The sequence below is a fragment of the Solanum dulcamara genome, chromosome 4 (genome assembly GCF_947179165.1).
Source record: "Solanum dulcamara chromosome 4, daSolDulc1.2, whole genome shotgun sequence".
NCBI lineage: Eukaryota > Viridiplantae > Streptophyta > Magnoliopsida > Solanales > Solanaceae > Solanum > Solanum dulcamara.
In genome coordinates, this window is record NC_077240.1 from 72,398,878 (window position 1) to 72,416,897 (window position 18,020).

General features: G+C 36.3%; 1 protein-coding gene across 4 annotated transcripts; it reads left to right on the forward strand.

The window, feature by feature from the left end:
* The first annotated feature begins 11,610 nt into the window (after positions 1 to 11,610).
* Positions 11,611 to 17,013, forward strand: LOC129887557 (peptidyl-prolyl cis-trans isomerase CYP23). Of its 4 annotated transcripts, XM_055962701.1 has the most exons (8): positions 11,612 to 11,800; positions 12,502 to 12,615; positions 12,692 to 12,840; positions 13,343 to 13,415; positions 13,514 to 13,603; positions 15,279 to 15,318; positions 16,572 to 16,654; positions 16,744 to 17,013. In XM_055962701.1, the coding sequence occupies exons 1-8, from the start codon at positions 11,684 to 11,686 to the stop codon at positions 16,762 to 16,764; spliced, it is 687 nt and encodes a 228-aa protein (XP_055818676.1). In that variant the 5' UTR covers positions 11,612 to 11,683; the 3' UTR covers positions 16,765 to 17,013. The 4 variants fall into 4 exon arrangements, with proteins under 4 accessions (XP_055818677.1, XP_055818679.1, XP_055818678.1 ...); XM_055962702.1 differs by lacking the exons at positions 16,572 to 16,654; positions 16,744 to 17,013 and having other exon boundaries at positions 11,611 to 11,800; positions 15,232 to 15,305; XM_055962704.1 differs by lacking the exons at positions 15,279 to 15,318; positions 16,572 to 16,654; positions 16,744 to 17,013 and adding an exon at positions 15,222 to 15,251 and having other exon boundaries at positions 11,611 to 11,800.
* Positions 17,014 to 18,020: the final 1,007 nt, after the last annotated feature.

An 18,020-nucleotide genomic window follows, 5' to 3' on the forward strand; every position in this document is an offset into this window, starting at 1 on the left:
TGTCTAGCCCCAATTCTCACACTATTACATTTGTCTATGCCAAGTGTAAAGATTACTTGAGAAGAAGTCTTTGGGAAAAAATGTTGCAGGTGGCTGATATAGATAAGCCTTGGTGTATTGTTGGAGACTTTAATGTAATCACTGAAGTGGAGGAAAAGCTTGGAGGGCTGCCTTACAATATGAACAAAAGCCTTGAATTCATAAGTGTCATTGAAGCATGTGGCCTCACAGACTTGGGTTTTCATGGCCAAAGCTTCACCTGGTGCAACAACAGGGACAATGATGCTAGAATATGGAAGAGGTTGGACAGGGCCATGGTGAATGATAGGTGGTTAGAGATAATGCCTATGACTACTGTGACTCATCTAGCCTCTACAGGTTCAGATCACTGTCCTCTTTTAGTTGAATGTCAAGATAATCATAGTAATCCCATCAAATACTTCAAGTTTCTTCACTGCTGGACAGAGAATGATACTTTCCTGGATACTGTTAAAACCTGTTGGGATAGGCATATGGAAGGAAATCCTATGAGAATTTTCCACCAGAAGCTTAAGAGGGTAGCTAACACTCTTAGCAAGTGGTCAAGACAACAATATGGAGACATATATACCACAGTTAAAGAGTTTGAAGAGAAAGTACAACAGGCAGAAGAAGATATCATCCTTGATAATTCTGAGGAAAATAGAAACAAGCTTAATCAAGTGAATGCAGAGTACATTAGATATTTGAAGATTGAGCATTCTATCCTTAAACAAAAAACTCAGATTCAGTGGTTTAAGGATGGAGATGCCAACTCCAAATACTTTCATGCTATCATCAGAGGAAGGAGGAGGAGGTTACTCATTCATAAAATCACTGATAACCAAGGAAACACTATTCAAGGTGATCAGAACATAGCAACTGCTGCCTGTGATTACTTTGAGAAGATCTTTACTGGAAAAGAGGATTTGATCAATGAAGATATCCTAAAATGCATTCCCTGTTCCATCACAGATCAGCAAAATCAGATTCTTAATGATATGCCTACCAAGGAGGAGTTGAAAGCTGCTGTATTTTCTCTTAGTGATGTGTCTGCAGCAGGTCCTGATGGATTTAATGGCAAATTCTTCCATACCTGCTGGGATATTATTAGTGAAGACTTGTTAAACTTAGTGAAGTACTTTTGTTATGGACAGTCTATTCCCAAGTTCATCACACATGCCTGTTTGGTTCTACTCCCAAAAGTAGAACATCCTAATAAACTATCTGATTTCAGGCCTATATCACTCAGCAACTTCACCAATAAAGTCATTTCTAAGGTCCTTTGCCTCAGAATAGCCCCAATTCTCCCTCAAGTAATCTCTGAAAATCAATCTGGTTTTGTAAAGGGAAGAAGCATCTCTGAGAATATTATGTTAGCACAAGAGATCATTCATGGAATAAAACAACCAAAGATTGGAGACAATGTTGTTATCAAGTTAGACATGGCCAAAGCCTATGACAGGGTGTCTTGGTCATTTATATGTCTAGTGATGAGAAGAATGGGTTTTGGAGAAGTATTCATTGACATGGTTTGGAGGTTAATGGCTAACAACTGGTACTCAGTTATTGTGAATGGAGGTAGGCATGGTTTCTTTCATTCTACAAGAGGCCTCAAACAGGGAGATCCTTTGTCTCCAGCCCTATTTATTTTAGGTGTTGAGGTGCTGTCAAGACTTCTCAACAACCTTCATCAACACTATTTGTACAAAGGTTTTCACATGGAAAAGAAGGGTCCTCTAATTAATCACTTGAGCTTTGCTGATGATGTAATTATTTTCACCTCAACCTCTAAGTATTCTCTCAAGTTGATCATGAAGACTCTGCAGTTGTATGAACATACATCAGGACAGCTTGTTAACAAAGACAAGAGTCAATGTATGATCCCTTTGAATACTGATCCAGCTACTAATGAGAGGGTCACTTCTATCACTGGTTTCAAATCAACTCATGGCCCTATTACATATTTAGGATGTCCCTTATATATTGGGCGTCAAAGGATCATTTACTTTACTAGTATGGTATCCAAAGTGATCTCCAAGATTAGAGGATGGCAGGCCAAAATATTGAGCTATGGGGGAAGAGCTACTCTTGTCAAATCAGTGTTGCAATCACTTCCAATTCACCTGCTTTCAGCAATCATCCCTACAGTCACTACCCTCAAACAAATTAAAGCCCTTATGGCATATTTTTTCTGGGGATGGGACAAAGAAAAGAGGAAGTACCACTGGGCTTCTTGGGAGACACTCAGCTACCATGTGGAGGAAGGGGGTATTGGTATGAAAAACATACAAGATGTGTGTCTGGCCTTACAATACAAACAGTGGTGGACTTTTAGATCCAAGAAGACTTTATGGGGAGAATTCTTAAAGGCTAAGTATTGCCAAAGAGCACATCCGGTGATAAAAAAATGGAACACAGGTCAATCTCTTATGTGGAAGCATATGATGGCAAATAAAATTAATATTGAGCCTCATATACATTGGCATATCAATTCAGGTACATGCAGCTTTTGGTGGGATGATTGGATGGGTATTGGACCCCTTGCTTATCACAATAACTATCTACCTAGGCTCAATAATACTACAGTCTCTGAATACCTTATGAATGGGGAATGGAATGTGCAGAAAATCAGAAAATATGCCCCTCCTAAGCTTGTGTTTCAGATCCTTAACACTAAGGTATATTATCATCCCAACATAGCTGATAAAGCATGCTAGAAACTAACATCTCATGGTAATTTCACTTCCAAATCTGCTTGGGAACAAGTTAGAAAGCACAAATGTAAGAGCTTGACTGATAGTTGCACTTGGCACACTAACATCCCTTTCAAGGTGTCCTTTTTACTATGGAGAGCACTCAGATTGAAACTTCCAACCAATGAAAAACTAGTTCAATTTGGAGCTGAACCAGCAGAATGCTCTTGTTGCTACAGGCCTGGATTGGATACTGTTGACCATATATTTGCCTCTGGAAATTTAGCAAAACATATTTGGCAGCAATTTTCCAGATCTTGGGGAATCCTACAAGACAACTGGCCTCTGAGAAACATCCTGATGAAGTGGTGGACTTCTAAGCCCAATAATGCAGTCCATAAGCTTATGTTGCAGGCAACTCCTATTTTTGTTTGCTGGCATATATGGAAGAATAGATGTGCAAGCAAATATGGAGGAAAGAAATCTAGTTCTACTAGAGTTAAGTTCTCCATTACTAAGGACCTGTACATGCTGATAAGCACTGTCTATCCTTACATTAAGTGGCCTAAGAGTTGGAATGATCTGGTTCTGATGGTAGAAAATTGCCAACATGACACTAAAGTGATCAAAGTTGTGTGGATCAGACCTCCACCTTCAATAGTAAAGTTGAATACTGATAGGAGTGCATTGGACAACCCTGGGAAGATTGGAGCAGGGGGAATATTGAGAGACCACAAAGGTAACTTGATATATGCATTTGCAACTCCATTAGGACATGGAACCAACAATCAAGCTGAGGTACAGGCAGCTACTATGGGCATCCTTTGGTGTCTTCAACATGGTTATAGTAGAGTGGTACTGGAGGTGGACTCAGAACTTTTGACTATGTGGTTGAAGCAAGATATCAAGCCTCCATGGAGCATACACAAATACATGGAAGAACTTCAGAATTTAGTCCAGTTACTAGACTACTTTCATTGCAAACATGTATTCAGAGAAGCCAATTTTGTTGCAGATACTCTTTCTAAGCACAGCCATAAGCTTGACAATACTCAACAATTCTATAATATGCAACAACTTCCACAAGAAACCAAGGGCTACATCAAGCTGGACAAGATAGGGATGGCAAGCTTCAGGAGAAAAAGATTAAAAAGGATCAAACAACCTCCTTGAACTATTGTTATCTTCAATGTTCTAACTTACTCTTCAAATTGGATATCAATATGACTAGTGATAACCACTTTGAAGGTTCTACAGTTAGGACCATTGTAAAGGGGAGAGACTCCCCTGCGTCTTACCTACCTAGGATTAGAGTAGCCTTTTTCTTTTTCTTTCCTTTCCTTCTACTTTTTGACTGTGCAGGAACTTGTACATATGCAACATATCAATCTACAGTTGGAGGGCCAGCTATGTGTGCTGCATATTACAGCAGTGGCAGGATGGAGCACTTCACCATTTGGAGCTTGCAGCTTGTGGAATTCCTCCATACAACCAGAACTTACATCAAGGGGCTGGTGCTGGAGTGTCAGCAACTGAGCTTGGAATTCCAACAAATTGCAGCATACAAGGAGAAACTACAGCACAGTTTTTGCTGTGCAGAATTTTTCTTATTCTTTTACTTGTGCAGGTACAATACACAACTGCAACCTCCAAGAAAAAGTTCTTTAGCATACAACAAATCATTAGAATATAAAGCAACATCAAGACATACCTGCAACAGATGGACTACAGCTGCAGCAACAGCCATCAAAATTCCAGCACAGGCCACAGCTGCAGCCCCCAACAAAAGCATCATGCAACATCAAATTGACTCCAAACTAGGCAGGAATATAGAAAATACAGTAGTTGCAAAGCCCAAGAAGTTTCAGCTCAAACGGAAATTTGGAGACGTTAGTCGAGCGACCTTGAAAAGGTTAGCCGAATTAAGTCTCCAAATGGAACACTTCACTACTTGGAGCTTCCAGCTTGTCCAAAAGGCCTCCAAATGTTGCAAGAACACAGAAAATACAGTATTTGCAAAGCCCAAGAAGTTTTACCTCAAACGGATAATTGGAGACGTTAGTCGAGCGACTTTGAAAAAGTTAGCCGACTTAACTCTCCAAATGAAGCACTTCAATACTTGGAGCTTCCAGCTTGTACAAAAGGCCTCCAAATGTTGCCAGAACATAGAAAATACTGTAATTACAAATCCCAAGAAGTTTCATCCCAAACGGATAATTGGAGACGTTAGTCGAGTGACCTTGAAAAAGTTAGCCGACTTAAGTCTTCAAATGGAGCAATTCACTACTTGGAGATTCCAGCTTGTCCAAAAGGCTTCCAAATGTTGCAAGAACACAGAAAATACAGTAACTACAAGGCTCAAGAAGTTCCACCTCAAATGGATAATTGGAAACGTTAGTCGAGCGACCTTGAACAAGTTAACCGACGTAAGCATAATGAGGAGGTTGGTGTCTATTTGTTTTTGGTCTTGTTGGCTTGTCTCTATGCATTTGCAGGTATCTGGAGATACATTAAAGCATGTTACAGTTGGGGACATGTTTACAAGCCACAACACATAAAAACTCCAACAACATGCAGCACACAAGGACAAACTACAAGTCCACAATGGACCTGCAGAACCACAACACAGTGTTTGCTGTGCAGAAGTATTGGAGGTATTTTTCTTCTTGTTCTTTTACTTGTGCAGGTACAATACACAACTACAATCCCAAAGAATAAGTACTTCAGCATACAACCACTCACTAGAACATAAAGCAACATCAAGACAGACCTGCAACAGATGGGCTACAGCTGCAGCAACAGTAGTGGCAAAAGGGTTGTTTTTCTTTGCAGATGTAGGGATTACAAAGTGCATGGTTACACTTGTAGATGCAGCCAACAGATACCATGATACAACACCTGCAACAGCCCTCCTGGATTCTGTGCAGGCACACAAGAACCCTCCAATATCCAAGGCTGCTGGAACATCAGAAGCTGCAAAATTCTCGTTTCATCCTCCTTAGCTGATAATCATGATTGCGATGCTGTTGCATACTTCCCTTGGACTTACTTGGTACGACAAGACGAAAAAGGGCAAAGATGAAAAGAGCTTCTTCACCCCATGCAAGATAGAAGGTTCATATACTTGTTCTTCTTCAATTTAGCTATGTATGGTACGTAGCATAGTTGAATAGGACTAGTGTAGGTTACTTTCTTGTCTTTTCATGGAAGGGGAGAGTCTCCCTCATTTATGCTTTCTTAGTCGACTTGTATCGGGAGGAGTCCTCTCATAGGTTTACTGCTTTCTAGTTATAGATAGGTCCTTTTGCTATGGGGATGAGTTAGCCGACCTTAATAGGTTAGCCGACTTATGAACCAACATAGGATCAGAGGTAAGGTTTATGTCCCCCTCCTTGTATTTTTCTGTTTTATTTTATGTTAAGGCTTGGGGGTGATGCTCAACCCCTGACTGTGCATGAGAGGTGGGAGCCTCGTGTAGGGTCTGTTCCCTCAAAAAAAAAAAAATCTTATGAAAACTCAAAATTTCTAAAGACTTAACTTTTCACAGGATTTTCTAAAAATCAACACCCGGTACCAATCATAAACGACTCAGGGCAACTAAAGGGAGGGGTAAAATAGTCATTTTATAAAAAATCCAAAATGACCTTGAGGGTCATTACATATATTTTGTGTATACAGTTAGTGTGTAACTGAATTTTAAGGGTATGAGATGATTACTCAGAGTATAAAGACTATATGCTAAGATTATACTCAAAAAATTATAATTTTGAATTTCATAAATCATGATAAAAAATACGAAAACATATTTAATGAAGCATAGTATCACTAATAAAACTAGTTAATGTTGTATCCAATTGATATCCATCCTGAAAGCTTAAGTGTAACAATCTATGCAATTGATATCTAAATAGAATTTCAAAATATTTATTTTTACTATTTTGTGTATGCAGTGTTTTTAAAAACTAAAATTTCAATCTAGATACCAGTTTTAATTAAGATTTCATATTATTATCTCCTTATTGAATCAAAATTGAATAAACGTTACCGTATTTCATAGTGAAAAAAAAGAAGAAGAAGAAATTACGTTACTTTACAAAATTTATATAAATACTAAATTGATTTAAAATCATGGATGAAAGCATAAAATTTGTATTGAAGATAGATAGGTAAGGAAAATATCTTCGGAGATTATCCCGAACCTAAAAAGGTACATGACTATGCATCTTTCGCTCCTATTAAATTCATATCCGAAGATAAATAGGGAAGGGAAATGTCTCCGAAGACATTTGGGTGCCATGATACCTCCACTGTTATACTTAGATTCGCCCATGTATCTAATCCTAATTTATTTTGAGATTAATGCATATTTTGTATGATTGTGTTTTTAGTTTACGAATGCATAAAGTTAAAGGGGTAGAGTTTTTGTTTTTATTTTATTGCTTTATATCACTATATTGAAATATCATTTCTTTTTTATTCAAAATTAAAAATTTAAAACTTGCATTGGTTCTTTTTTAATGATTGTTAAGATATATGAAATTGGTTTTATCAGCGACTTTTTCTAAATTATTTTATTTATACGGATACTAATTTTTAAAAGAATAATTGGATGCATAATTGAAGCTTGTAGAGAATACGAATTGAGATGCACTAGATAGTTTTTGAGAGTTTAGTATGCTTTGAGTCATAACAGAAATGTTACACATATTGATATTTTTGTTGTTGAATTATAGAGTCGAAAGGCATGTATTGAACAATGCATTCTTTATGATGAAAGTGGGCTTTCATAAATACATTGATTTCCCTTTCACTTGTCGTTTATGTGATGATTATCTAGAAAGAGTGTAAAAAAATAAAATCAAAAGCTTATTACAAAAAAGGAAGCTAATGGCGACGGTAAAGAGGAAGAATGTGTTAGAATATGTTAAAATATATTATGCCTTTAATAATATATTTTGAATATATTCTAATTAATATTGTACTTTTGTATTTATAGCAAGCATATGTTAGAATATGTTAAAATATATTATGCCTTTAATAATATATTTTGAATATATTCTAATTAATATTGTACTTTTGTATTTATAGCAAGCATATATTTAGGTTCCTTAGTTTTAACTATTAGTATCAATCTTTGTATTTAGCATATCTTGTAATTTGTATATATTGACCAAGTTCAATGAAATTAAGCAAGAAATTCACTTCCTTCATGGTATCAGACTAGTATGATCTCCAAATCCTAGCCTCATCTCTTCTTCTTCCTATCTCCTTTCATCTTTTCTCATGGCAGATTCGCCCAAATTTCATCCCGCTCTCATCGTCACTAATATTAAGTCTCTCGTACCCATAATATTAGACAATGAGCAAGGCTTGTATCATTCTTGGTCTACTCTGTTCATCAATCTTGTTAGGGTTTATGATCTTTACGATTATTTGGTTCCACCCACGGAAGCATCGGCTCTGGCTGCTAACACTACGACCAAGTCGGCTGATCCGACTCTTTGAAGCGTTTGGACGCTATTATATTGTAATGGATTTACACTACCATTTCTCCTGATCTTCTTCTAGCTATCCTAAAATGCAATGACACGGCAGAGGGCGCGTGGAATCGTCTTGAATCTCTTTTTCAAGACAACAAAGCCTCTCGAGCCACCCATCTCGAGGAGGACTTTACGAACGTTGTTTTTGAAGGTTTCACCTCAATTGACAGTTATTGTAATTATTTACAATCTCTGGCGAACAGGTTGGCTGATGTTGATGCTCCGGTGACTAATAGTCGCCTGGTTTTACGTCTTATCGGAGGTGTATAGTGGTACGGTGGATTTTATATAAAATCAAGAGCCATTTCCCCCTTTGAAAGTTGTTATTCCAGGTTGAAAATGACTGAGCGTACCATAAAGGCTCGCCAAGCTCGTGAAAATGGTGTGTTCGAAAGTCAGGCCGATAGCGCTGCCATGGTTGCCGCACCTTCTTCCTCTTCGAATGACTCCTCTGCTAGCAACAAAAGAAACAACAATAATAAAAACAGGAACAATTCGAAATCAAATGGCAAAAAAAGGCAGCTCAACAAAGCCCAAGTGGACCCATGTGAGTTGAATATTACTTCCATGCCATATATTTTTTGATGCATTCATCCTCATTCATCATATCATGAAACATGAGAAGGTGAGAAATATGAAAATTCTTTTTGAGAAAGAAAATGAAACACCTTTAAACCTTTGTATCTTGAGTCCCTGACCGAGATAGTTTTACGGCAGGATAGTGGATGCATTGTGATTCATTTACCACGAGGAGGTGGCAAGGATAACGAGATATTGTGATTGAGGTATATGGTCTGCGAGACCCCCATGGGTCCTGCTTGGTAGCACAGCTCAATAGGTGTATACGACAGGCTGTGCGACAGTCTTGATTCCACCGTACCACCACATTATTGCATTATCATATTGCATTGCATTGCACTGATATCTATATTGCTTGAATTATTTGGTTAATTGTGATTATGAGTTGTTATTATGGGTTTACTTTACTCGCGTTATTATATATATAAACTGGCGACACTAATGCCGAAGTGAGACTTTTCTGTATGCAGATGGAAACGTTTTTTAGTTTATTTCATAGATTTGATTAATTCCTTATACTCAGTCGGCTAAAACCTACTGGGTACATGTGAATTGTACCCACCCCTACTTTTGTGTCCCTTTTTAATGCAGATACTAGTCAAGGTATCTCACGTGACAGCTGATATTCTAGCGGATTATGTATTCTCAGATTAGTGGTGAGCTCTTGGAAATCGGATCGTCACTAGTCTATCATTATTTCTCAATCTTTTGTATCATTCAGAGACTTGTGTTGTATCTTCAGACTCGAACCTTATATTAGATGCTCTTTATACTTATGACATCAGGTTTTGGAATAATTTCTTCATTATCTTTCTTTTCATTTAAATTGTGGCATGACTTTCTTTCTGAGAGTCTCGTATGAGTTTTACTTTTAGGCTTACACATTAGGTAGAGTTTTGGGATGTATGCCATCATGATCTCGATTTTTGAATCGTGACATTGTAATTCTTTAAACTATATGGTGTATAACAATAAATACATAATACATATTTACCTTATTATGTAAAAAAAATTTCCAAAAAATTAACCCCAATAAATACATAACACATATTTGTCTTAGAATAAAAATATCACTTAATTTTTGTCTAAATATTATAAAACCTATCTCATTTATTTTTCCAATAACTTTTTATGATATTTAGGAAATAGTAAATAATGTTCTTAGTTAGAAAGAATAGTTCAATAATTTTAGTATAATCAAATAAATTTGAAAGTAACTTTTTTTTTCATAAAATTATTATTACTATTAACTTCGGACCATAAAGTTAAAATCAAGTAATCACTCACAAAATTATGGCATAATATATAAATAAGTCTTTTTAGGTTGGTCTCAACTAACACTAATTTTAGGTATGCAAAAGTAGATATTTAAATTTATATAAAATTGAACAAAGAGATATACTCGTACTATGTGGCGTCTTAAATGATAATTTTGTGTCCTACATAGCATCCAACGTATATTATGCTACATAGAATACGTATGTTAGTTGTTCAAGTTTATACAAATTTAAGTGTCTACTTGTACACACCCAAAATTAAATGACATAGATGTCAGTTGAAGCCAAGTTAAAGAGCATATTTATATATTATGCATAAAATTAACCTAATATAAATAGCTAGAAGGCCACAGAATACTCCCTCACTCCGTTCTAATTTATGATCATGTAATTTGATGAGAAAATAGTCAAATACCACTCCAATCTATTACCAAATTTTTAACTACACACTTATACTTCACGGAAGTCCTATAACATCCCGAAATTATTTTAAGGTGGAATAAATTATCCCTTAAATGCTGAGATGGCACAGAAAGTGCATTTCACTCTCTTTGACAGAGTGAGAAGCAAAAAGTCATGTAAAAAATAATTTTATTATATTTTTATTATAGTTAAATAATTTATATTTTATTTTTCTATTTATTTTTTTAAAAATAAAATGACCTCCACTTTAATCAAGGTTAATGGTAATTACTTTTCCTCACCACTTTTATGGTAAAAAAGAAACAACAGTCAAAATACTTCTATCTTTGATGGATTGACTATGCCGGTGATGGCGAGGAAATAATCGACGCACAAGAGGAAGCCAAAAAACTAAGAAGATGAATTTGTCGTCAAATTTTTCTGGCAATTTTTTCATCTTAGTTTAACTCACTTTTCAACTTTTTCATATATACAAATTAATATTTTAAATTGCCCAAAAACAAACATTAGATCTGTAACTTTACTTACACTCAATTTACTATCAAAAAAGAAATAAAAGAAACTCAATTTCTTGTTCATCCTTTGCAAAAAAGTTGATTTTTTTTCAACCTATTTGATGAATTTGTACTTTCAGCAATACTTTTTTATTCGAATTCACCATTAGAAGAAGATTCTTGATAAGATTTTTCAAAAAATTGGCCGTTCCTTTTGCATTTTAGCTATCTTTAGAAGAATCTTTAATATTATTTTAATGATGAAAAAATAGTGAAATGTGATTAAAAAAGAAGATTGAGGAAGAAAGTAAATAAAAAACAAAAAAAAACAAAAAATACACATGATAAATATAAGTTGGTGCGTGTGTTTCACCGCATACAACAAATTTGGGTATTGCATTTTAGGGTAAAGTTAATTCCATTTTGAAATAGTTTAGGGGTAATAGGACTTCTGTGAAATATACGTGTGTAATTGAGAATCCGATAATAGATTAGAGAGACATTTGGCTATTTTCTGTAATTTGATTTGACACAAAGTTTATAAAATAATCGATAAGACATAACCCGCCCCATGACCCGGAGTTGACTATCCAGATCGCCATTTCGACCATTTCCAACCGAAAACACTGCAAAACTCTCTCCCAATTCAAGAAAACATGTGTAGAGACAAAAGGGTCTCGATCTTCATCGCCTTCATAACCTTTCTCTGCTTGGTTTCAAAGGGTACCTATGCATTTGAACCAGAATTCGGGTCGATCCGTGTAGTCTTTCAGGTTGATCTTCATTTACATTACAGCTTTTCTGAACCTATATGTACTGAAACACTGTAAATTCACTTTTTCCCCCTGTTAAAATCCATGTTTTTAAGTGCATTTTTTTTGTTATTGTTCTGTAAAGATCAGAGCTTGGTATCTTCTTTTGTTATACTGAGTTTATGGGTTCTGGATTCTTGAAAAAGCGGTTATTGGGTTCTAATGAATTATTTATATGTGGATGTGGATTACAGTTGCATTCACTGCTCTACTTTGTGCCAATAAGTATGTAATTTTTAGTGCAAATTAATATTCTTGAAAATTGTTAAAGCATTATACTCCCTGATGAAGTGTTGTTTTAGTTATGTCTACAACTAAAGAAGTAGGAGGAATATGAAAGACTTCTCTTGATTGGTGTAATATCAACTCTAATTTGTTGGTTATTTTATTCTCAAGACTCAAGAATGTATATATTGATTATTAGCTGCGAGAAAATTCACACTGTTTAGTTTGTTCTGCTAGTATATTCCGTTGAATCAAAGGCAGATTCGTCATGTTTAGTTAGTGGGGCAGAGTATCACTGCATCTACTGCTATTTTGTGGCAGTGAATGCGAACTTAGTATAAACTATTAATCTCCTCATCTCTCAAACCACCAGCAAGCACGAGAACTTCATCTTGATCCATCTGAATAGTTTTTGACTGATTTGAGCTATATGGCAGACAAATTATGGAGATATTGAATTCGGTTTCTACCCTAGTGTTGCGCCAAAGACAGTTGAGCACATCTTCAAACTAGTGCGCTTGGGAGGCTACAATACCAATCACTTCTTTCGGGTAACTGCAAATAATTAAAACATTGTGCTTTGTCATGCTTGGAATTTGATGATGAGAATCTTAAAGACCCCTGCAGGTAGATAAGGGTTTTGTTGCCCAAGTGGCTGATGTTGCTGGGGGGAGGAGTGCACCTATGAATGAAGAACAAAGGGCGGAAGCTGAAAAAACTGTTGTTGGTGAATTTAGTGAAGTGAAACATGTTAGAGGAATCCTTTCAATGGGAAGGTAATATTTGTTGATTTTCTTGGTTACAAATAGCCAGGTCTATACTATGTTTTATCCATGGTACTACTAATTCCTTTGAGACACACTGTACCTGTATATATTTTTGAAACAAGCACTGTTTCTATATATTGCAACTTCGTGCTTATAAGAAATGTTCATCAGGAGCAAAGTGCATGATATAGTCTACTATCTTTTATTGGGTGACAGTGTTTGTTAAGAAGCTGTACATTTAACTTCTAAAATAGGGGTATATTTGGAGAAGTCCAAGTACATTTCGTCCTTCACCACAGATGGTCATGGTCTGTGCTAAAGATTGATCAAGGTGTATCCGGATATTGTCTTGGATATGTAAATTAAGATCAAAGGCTATGGATGTTATGTGCAATTAAAATTCTTTTCTATTCTGTAGCAATATACCTTGAACGCTTTCTGAATTTGCTGATAGCTCATTTGTGCACCAAGTATGACTTTAGCTGAATTTTCTCATCTCTGTTTGTCATAGGTACAATGATCCTGATAGTGGTTCCTCATCATTTTCAATGCTCCTTGGAGAAGCACCTCATCTTGATGGCACGGTATGGTGGTCAAAGTCCTAGCTATCACAGTGAATAGAGAAGGTTCTCTTTGTTATTGAAATTTTTTCTTTGTTTTTCATTTTTGTCAAATAATTCAGTATGCAATATTTGGGAAAGTTACGAAAGGAGATGAAACATTGAGAAAGCTTGAGCAGTTGCCTACTAGACGTGAAGGGATCTTTGTAATGGTATAATTTCTACTTCAACTATTTTCTTTTCATTCTTTTCATTTGAAACAGGTCTATAATTATCTACTTTGCTTGAAAGAGGTATTTTATGCAAGGTATATTGACTATGCTAAAAGCTATAGTTTTATGAACTTGATCCTTTTGAAGCCTACATTGTAATCCTTTGTGTGGTTTGATGAACAAAACTTCATGCACATCATATTGTTGCTAATCTATGCATGGGAGGTAGTTGGAACCTATTCATTTGTTTGTTGGTTGATCATGCAATGATTGGACATAGGACTTGTGCTGGAGATTTCAGTTTAAACTCGTAGATATGATTTAAACTAATTCATTAGTTATGACGTGATTTTTCATGTATGGAGTAGATAGAAAATTTAATCCTGTACCCTCATTCAATAGGCATAAAAAAGGGCAGCCCGGTGCACTAAAGCTCCCGCTATGCGTAGGGTCTGGGGAAGGCCCGACCATAAAGGTCTATTGTGCGCAGCCTTACCTTGCATTTCTGTCAGAGGTTGTTTCCAAGGCTTGAACCCGTGACCTCCTGGTCACATGGCAGCAACTTTACCATCATTCAATAGGCATAAATTGTTTGAAAATCTTAGTATAGATCTAAGTATCTATATATCTAAATCTAACTGAGTACGTATAGCCATCATGTCTGAGATTGTTTACCTTGATGCCCCCCGGTAAATGTGGCTTGCACCTGCTAAAACTAAGGGGGAAAATCTTCATGCAGCACAATGATATCCCCAAATTGACTATAGAGATACAATGGAAGGGGGTGCTGTGGTGCTGGAGGGAATTGTAATGTAAGAATAAGAATAGAGATTTGGAAATTGTGTTGGTTAGAGAATTTTGATTGGGGGTGGGGGGGTAGAGGAGGAGAATAAGAATGGATGTTGGGGAGGGCATCATCATTGACTGCTGGAAGCCACCGGGGGATGCAGCAAAGGAGGGTTATGATGGTTTAGAGGCAGTGGGTAGTGGCATTGTAAACTGGGGGTTGGGTTTGGGGGGAAGTGGGACTGGAGCGGTAAAGGTTAGGAAACTTGGATGATGGAAGGAAGTTGAGGGGTGGAATACAGTAGGGTGTTGGAGGATGGTGGTTCTGGTAAGGTGGTGTATACAGAGCAGCAGCAGCGTTTTTATGTACTGTATTTCTCTTGTTTCTTTTTGCATTTTAAGGATCTTTTTCTGTTTCTGCCATTAGTTCAGCTGCTGGAAAATATGGACACCCAGGATTTGGGGGTGACGGTGGGGGGTTCAAGTACATTCTCTATAACAAATCTCAAACATTGAAGATGTAACTGACACTTCAATTGCTAAGGACCAATTCAAAGTTTAAGCATTACTTTGTGGACTAAATTAGTGGTCAGTCCTCTCCATTTACGGTTTGTCAAGTTAATCATGCAGAAGATGCTGACAAATTGGTTAGTTGTTGTCTCTAGTTTATGAAAGGAGGTAAAAGATACTGCAACCAAGCTTTTGGAAAATTTTGTATAGTGATTTATCCTGCACCATAAAAAACAACTTTTTTGTATGCTCTTTCATTTTCTCTGCTTTATCTTTTTGTTTTCAAGTAATATTATTTACTCTTCATCTAATATTTTGGCAGTTTCTTCCAGATTAAAGCTTGTCTTTTTACTGAATAGTCTTTGTTCTCATTATTCAGCCAACTGAACGCATCACAATTCATTCAACATATTATTATGGTAAGACAACATTATATTTTTTTTCACCTTTGTGTTGATTCTTTCAATATCCACATCATTACTTGACATGTAACTTGCGCTTCTGAAACCACAATACCTACTTAGCCTTGGTCATTTCACCTTATGCATTAGAATTTTTACCTGTCAAAAGAGTGAGCATGCATGGATTTTATAGTCTCACAGTGAATGGATAGTCTTGTTGGAAATAGATCTGAAGGTGCTCATCTCACAAGAGATACTATGCCAAGAACACAGAACTTGTCTATTTAGACAAGGGATTGACTCACCTTTTTTTCTGGTCAAGGCGGAATTCTTTTGTCTCACAAAGTCATAGTGCTGGTATCTTTTACTTTTACAATTTGTTACGGATTGGGCTTTGGGACCCTTGCTTTTGACTATTTGAAAGGACACTTAAGAGTCTCTTTTGATAACTCCTAGATGGACCTTTATCACCTTTATGGCATTTGCCACTCCTATAGCAAGTGGGGAAAAGGCATCATTGATTCTGGAGGTCCTTATTGTATATAGGACTTCATTTTGTCCCAAAAGCATAATTTGAGACTAGAGTATAAGATTGGTGGATTCAATGAGTAAACTAATTGATCTTTAAGCTTTGGCATAATACATAGATAGACATTTTAACTTGGCCTTAACGGATAACTAAACACTCCAACTTTGAGTATGCACATCTAGACACCTCAACTCATCTCCACTGTGTTAGTTGAAAACTCCAACTTACAATATGATCTAGACACTACCAAAATTTATGTGTATGTCAGCGTCGGGTGTCCACGAGACAATGGGACGAGTTAGAGTGCTTAGTTTCCAATTGAGACCAAGTTGAGATGTCTAGATGTGTACTTTCAAAGTTGGCGTTCTTACTTACCCGGTGAGACCAAGTTTGAGCGTCTATGATGATGCCTTAAGCTTTTTTAAGGGAAATTCTTAGTTGTATATACCTTAAACTGATGGTATTCTTGGCAGAAGTAGGCAATATCTACCAAGGAGATCTAGGTTATTTGTTTGCTCCCCAAAACGGTGTAACATAAATTTCAAATTAAAAAGGTGCTCCATGAAAACAATGGAGGACGGTGTGCTTTTGTGGAGAATTGGGTACGGTGACATTGACAATGTGTTGTTTACATCCTCTCTTTTTGTCTCTGGTTTTAGATCAAATGAATATTGGTTAGTGCAAAAGTCATGCTTTCTTATAAAGTTCTTAGCTTGGATTATGTTCTTTTGTTTTGCTTTAGACACCAAGATGGAAGCTTGTGAAGACGAGAGGTCGTCCTTAAAAAGAAGACTTTCTGCAGCATCTGTTGAAATAGAAAAACAGGTATGGTACTCATAATATAAACTAAACTAGATTTTACACAGAGAAACCTTGATGTTTATCAACCAACCAAAAACATTTCTTTTCTGCAGAGAATGAAATGCTTTCCTTGATCAAGAGGGAAACGATAAAGAGTTTCGGTGACTCTAATGGAAGCTATATACTTTCTCTACCTCTTTATACTGTGTAAACGTATCACATAAATTGGGACATAGAATATTATTACATGTTGATTGTGCGCCAAAACTCATGAAATTAGAACAGTCCATTTGTTAGGAAAGTGTCCTATTGAGTATTGACCATATTTAATCAACCATTCCATGGAATTGACTTCTATGTAGCCATTTTTGTTTGAGATTTCATTCTTTGTTTGGTACTTCGTGCGCATATATTAGGTTTACTTGTCAAATATGTCTTTTATTTCTTAAACTGCATATCCAATCAAATCCTATTACACTACACTACACAACAGTCTAACAAAACCTGCAATTAAAAATTACCTAAATATTTAGGAAGGATTACACAAATTTTATAGTGTTAGGTGCTAATTATATCTTATTTCTACTCTTTTTCAAATTACAAAAATTCCTTAAATTTGGTGGAATTCAGATACATTTCGAAACGTTCTGATACATTTACGTGATGTATTCGACGTCTCGATACATCACGTAAGGTGATGTATCTGATTGATACATCGCGTAAAATGATGTATCCGATGGACACATTGTGTAAAGTGATGTATCTGATGTCCCAATACATCACGTAAAGTGATGTATCCGACCGATATATTGCGTAAAGGGACATTCGAGAATAGGAAAGAGTAGGAATTTTTGTAATTTTTTTAAATGGTAGGAAATTTTAGAGAATATAATAAAATAAGTTGTCACAATCCAGATTTAGGTGTGATGACACTCTCCTAACCCACCAAAACGAGTCAGCCTAGAAGTCTGAACAATTTAAAATAAACGAAAATGAAAGAGGAAATATAAAGTCTAAAATGATATAGCTAAGAATAAGAGGAAAATAGATTCTAAACTACCCAAGACTTGGTGTCACATGTACAAGCCACTATTTCAACAGAAATGGAAAATATACAAGTATATATGTCTCAGTTCCCAAGTAGAAAAAAACATAAAGTAAATGGACGGGTGCTACCTCTTAAGTGTCCAGAAGCTTGGCATGTGTCACGACCCAACCCCGTGGGCCGCGACTGGGGTCCGACCTGGACCCCCGTATATGTATCTATCAGATATAAGAACTATACATATGAACCCCAGTGGGTGATAAAATTTTCATACACGTGTAGCCTCTTTCATTTGCATCATGTCATGAAAGGACAAGCAAGCGACAAGGTTGTCATAGCATAATA

Excerpts from the sequence above, each read along its gene's own strand:
- LOC129887557 (XM_055962701.1), top strand. The coding sequence starts at position 11,684 with ATGTGTAGAGACAAAAGGGTCTCGATCTTCATCGCCTTCATAACCTTT. Across the intron at positions 11,801-12,501 it reads CGATCCGTGTAGTCTTTCAG|ACAAATTATGGAGATATTGA; the intron begins GTTGATCTTCAT and ends GCTATATGGCAG. Across the intron at positions 13,604-15,278 it reads GTGAAGGGATCTTTGTAATG|CCAACTGAACGCATCACAAT; the intron begins GTATAATTTCTA and ends CTCATTATTCAG.